At 40.4% G+C, this 4029-nt stretch overlaps 1 protein-coding gene across 1 annotated transcript; it reads left to right on the forward strand.

The window, feature by feature from the left end:
• Positions 1 to 284: 284 nt before the first annotated feature.
• NXPH2 (neurexophilin 2) lies at positions 285 to 3609 on the forward strand. The gene is made up of 2 exons (XM_006760321.2): positions 285 to 341; positions 1123 to 3609. The coding sequence occupies exons 1-2, from the start codon at positions 285 to 287 to the stop codon at positions 1864 to 1866; spliced, it is 801 nt and encodes a 266-aa protein (XP_006760384.1). The 3' UTR covers positions 1867 to 3609.
• Positions 3610 to 4029: the final 420 nt, after the last annotated feature.

Consider the following 4029-nt stretch of genomic DNA (forward strand, 5'->3'; position numbering starts at 1 on the left):
ATAATCTGAAATTAGTTTCACGAGGTGCTTTGCCACGTTTGAAAGGCTTGGGGAAACAGTGCATACACACGGCCTCAGTCCCGTCTCATCCTCTTCATCATGCTGACAGTCTTCCCAAGAATCATCACCAGCGTGGTAGGTGCCATTAGAGATAAGAGGCTATCTGTGTTTCCACTGGAAACCTCTGTTTTCCAGACTTTATAACTCTTTTATAAATATTCACTCCAGGCAACAGTTTCATATACTATGATTCTGTGCCTCAAAATCTATACTGAACTTCACTAATGCTTTTTAGAAGTCCCAGAGATGCTTACACTACTACAAAAGAACCTAAAGAAAAAGTATGTGCAGTATGATTAGATCCAAAATACTGTGGAGTCTAGAAGCCATGTGTACATATAACTCTTTTTTAGCAATTCTATCTTTCAGAGTATAATTCAGCTGTAATAAAATGTATTGCATTATATACAGTCTATTAATTCAAATTATACATTTTTAATTTATGTTTCTATAAAGGCAACTAAATTTGAAATTATATTTTTTCAGCTAAAACTTTTGTATAGTACTCTATTATTAGCCAAGCTCCTTTTTTGTTACAGAGTTTGAGATGGAATTATATCAAAAGCCATGAGATTATATGACCTGTCTTTGAATATAATAATATCCTTAATATGTCTAAACATATTTAAGACATCTATATCTTCTATCCAGATGGTGTCTAGCACCTTGAGAGAAACCTTCAACATTCCAGATTGGTCTTCTACCTGAAAGAAAAGACATCACAAATATAATGGTTTTATTAAAGAAGAGACCAAAATATACATCTTCCCCCAGTCCGGAAAGACAGAATTGTAAAGATGGGGAAACAGAGTAAAATCACATCAACCCATTAAAATGAAGCATCTTCTTCGTAGATTCACCATTGTAATGTCTGTACTTGAGGATGTACTTGTTTGAATTGAATGCTCGTCCTCTCACACCGCTGGCCAGCTGTGTGTGCCAAGTGCTATTGAGCAGGAATCGAAGTTATATTGCCAGAATTTCCCGTGTGTTCTGGCTTTTTAGTATGCGTGTGCTCCAAGTCTAACCTCAAATGTACTTCTTCTCTTTTCTTTCCCACAGTTGCTTTGTGACAGCAAGACGGCGGTGCACGCCACAGACGGGCTGGACTGGGAGGACAAAGATGGCCCGGCGACCTTGGTGGGCAGCGTGGTTCACTCGAGGGTCCTCAACCCCCTGCGCCTGTTTGTGAAGCCGCCTGCGGTCCCGAAGCCCGGGCACCTGGCCTACGCCGACAGCTTGGACACCTTCTGGGACTGGCTGGCCAACATCACGGAGGCCCAGGAGCCCTTGGCAAGAACTAAACGGAGGCCGATAGTCAAAACGGGAAAATTTAAGAAAATGTTTGGCTGGGGTGACTTCCATTCCAACATTAAAACCGTTAAACTCAACCTGCTGATCACGGGGAAAATCGTGGACCACGGCAACGGGACCTTCAGTGTTTACTTCCGACACAACTCCACGGGCCTGGGCAACGTGTCGGTGAGCTTGGTGCCCCCCTCCAAAGTGGTGGAGTTCGAAGTGTCCCCGCAGTCCTCCCTGGAGACCAAGGAATCCAAAGCTTTCAATTGCCGCATCGAGTATGAGAAAACAGACCGGGCGAAGAAGACGGCCCTGTGCAACTTCGACCCGTCCAAGATCTGCTACCAGGAGCAGACGCAGAGCCACGTGTCCTGGCTGTGCTCCAAGCCCTTCAAGGTCATTTGCATTTACATTGCCTTTTACAGCGTCGATTACAAACTCGTGCAAAAGGTCTGCCCCGACTACAATTACCACAGTGAGACCCCTTACCTGTCCTCTGGCTGAGCCCGTGCGCAGTGATGGGAAGGAGGGACGGGTCTGTGTTGCATTAGAATGACCAAGAACCACGCCAGCTCTTCAGGGGAAAGGATCCTGTTTATAGCAGTGAACCTTAGTTCCCCAAGAGGTTTACAAATTTAAAAAAGAAAAAAAAAGAAAAGGGAATGAAACATCTTTCAATGTAAAGTGTGTTTGTTTCGATCGTAAGTACCTTAATCGGGAGAGTCAAACTGTTTATGAAGCCATCATTTTCCCGTAGGATGGTGCAGGCCTCCGAATACTGTTTCCCTAAAAGAAGCGTCAGTGGTCCCAACATGTAACGAGAAAGAATCGAATTATGCATGTGATAAACATTGCTCTTGAAATGAGCCTGCCTTGAACTATGTTTTGGACGGTTACCTTAAAAATAGCAGATTCAGTAAAGTCACTGAGAAGATTGTATTTGATAGGTGACTTGCACTTCTGACATGGGATTTTTTTTTTATTGCTGTCTTCCCCCTGCTCCCCACCCCACATCTGTGCTGTTACTGAGATGAGAGATGAAGGGGTGAAATTTGTTTCAACACTGGTGTGTGAAGTTACAGTCCAACAGTGCAACTAAATACATTATTATCGGAGCTGGAGTTGGGTGAGTGTGATATAAACAGCCCTATGTTGGTCACCGTCCTTATAATTCTCGTCTGAGTAGTAATATTGGTGTATTGGGAAAGCAAACCTGGAGGTATTGTAAGTCAATTCAACAATAATGAAGATCATGATGCTTTTAGATTCTTTTGCCAAATTCAGTGCTGTGAGAGCTTGTAAAAAATGTCATAACTCTGCATTCACCCTATAACCTATAAACTCTTCCTACTCATTTGGTGGTATGATTTTTCTGTACATGTGTAGAACAACTCTGAAATGGGGAGAAAGTGAATGTTTCTCAGGCTGCAGAAGGAGGAAACTTGCAAGTGGAAGGGGATTACAGGATTATGGATTCATTACTTCCAGCCTCCCAGGTTAAGTTCTCCTTGCATTGTTAATTATTTGAATGGAAGATTCCATGTGAAAATAGTCTATTTAAACATGACCAATTATTATTAAGTACTAATAACCAAGATACCTGACTCATCGGGCTTTTGAAAGTATTTAAAAATTAATGTTTCTACACAGTTGATGTACGTGCTGTCGTCTCTGAGGGGTGGACTGTCAGCCTGGATGGTAGAACAGAATTAGCACAGAATGAGGGGCTGGGTGACCAGTGAAAAGGGTTTTAGAACTCATAAGACTCATAGAATGGTTACCTTTTTTTACATATTAATTTTTAGGTGTTTACTCCCCCACCCCTTCTTATCTGTAAAATATCAGTTAAAATAAAGCATTAAATTGAGGACTGAAGGAAAACCAGTCCCAACCAACAAAACTGCTCCCAGCACATTGTTGAAAAAGTCAACAGCTCTGCTGTCTATTTTGCATCTCCATCCCTTTCCTTTCCTTGCTCTCTGCACCGTGTTTCATTTTTGTCTTTTTGTAAAAATTGTACTAGGCTTAGTGTGTGGTAGTGCAGACTTGAAATTTTTGCTCTGAGTTCATCAGGTGTTTTTGTAATTTTGTGGTTGGTGTGAAATATTTTGAGACACTTTTATTTTCGTCTAGAAACAAGATTAAAATACTATTTATTGTAAAATATGTGGGAACCATAGATGTATATATATATACTTAGAATTTTCTGTGTACAGAGAAAGTATGTGTACACATTTCTATGTAAATAAAAATAATTTGCTAAATCTGTCACATGACTTCAGGGTATTTTTTAAAGAATATTCTTGTTTCTTTTCCTCACAAGTATTTATTGTGTGTGCACATACATCTGTATGTTTGCATGTGTGCAAATGTGTGTGTGTCTGTGTGCGCACGCGCGCGTGATATCAACTGAGCATTAAGATTCTCCATATGTACTTATTAAACAAAGCAGCTCAACTATGGAGATTATAAAGCAGAGTGAAAGGATTATTGCTTTAAAGCTTGGCACATAGCCTGGCATCTAGTAAGAACTCCTTAAGTGTGAGTTGCCATTATAATCATATTATTATTATAACATGAAATGAGATTTAAAGCTATCTGATGTTCAAAAGTTGAGTAACATAAACGTTACATCCATACAAAGAAAAAAAACACTAAATCAGTTTA

The sequence above is a fragment of the Myotis davidii genome, unplaced genomic scaffold (assembly GCF_000327345.1).
Source record: "Myotis davidii unplaced genomic scaffold, ASM32734v1 scaffold1137, whole genome shotgun sequence".
NCBI classification, from domain to species: domain Eukaryota; kingdom Metazoa; phylum Chordata; class Mammalia; order Chiroptera; family Vespertilionidae; genus Myotis; species Myotis davidii.

Bases quoted from the DNA above. Each gene is read 5' to 3' on its own strand.
- NXPH2 (XM_006760321.2), top strand. From the start codon at position 285: ATGCTTTTTAGAAGTCCCAGAGATGCTTACACTACTACAAAAGAACCT. The intron at 342-1,122 runs GTATGTGCAGTA...TCTTTCCCACAG, and splicing joins CAAAAGAACCTAAAGAAAAA to TTGCTTTGTGACAGCAAGAC.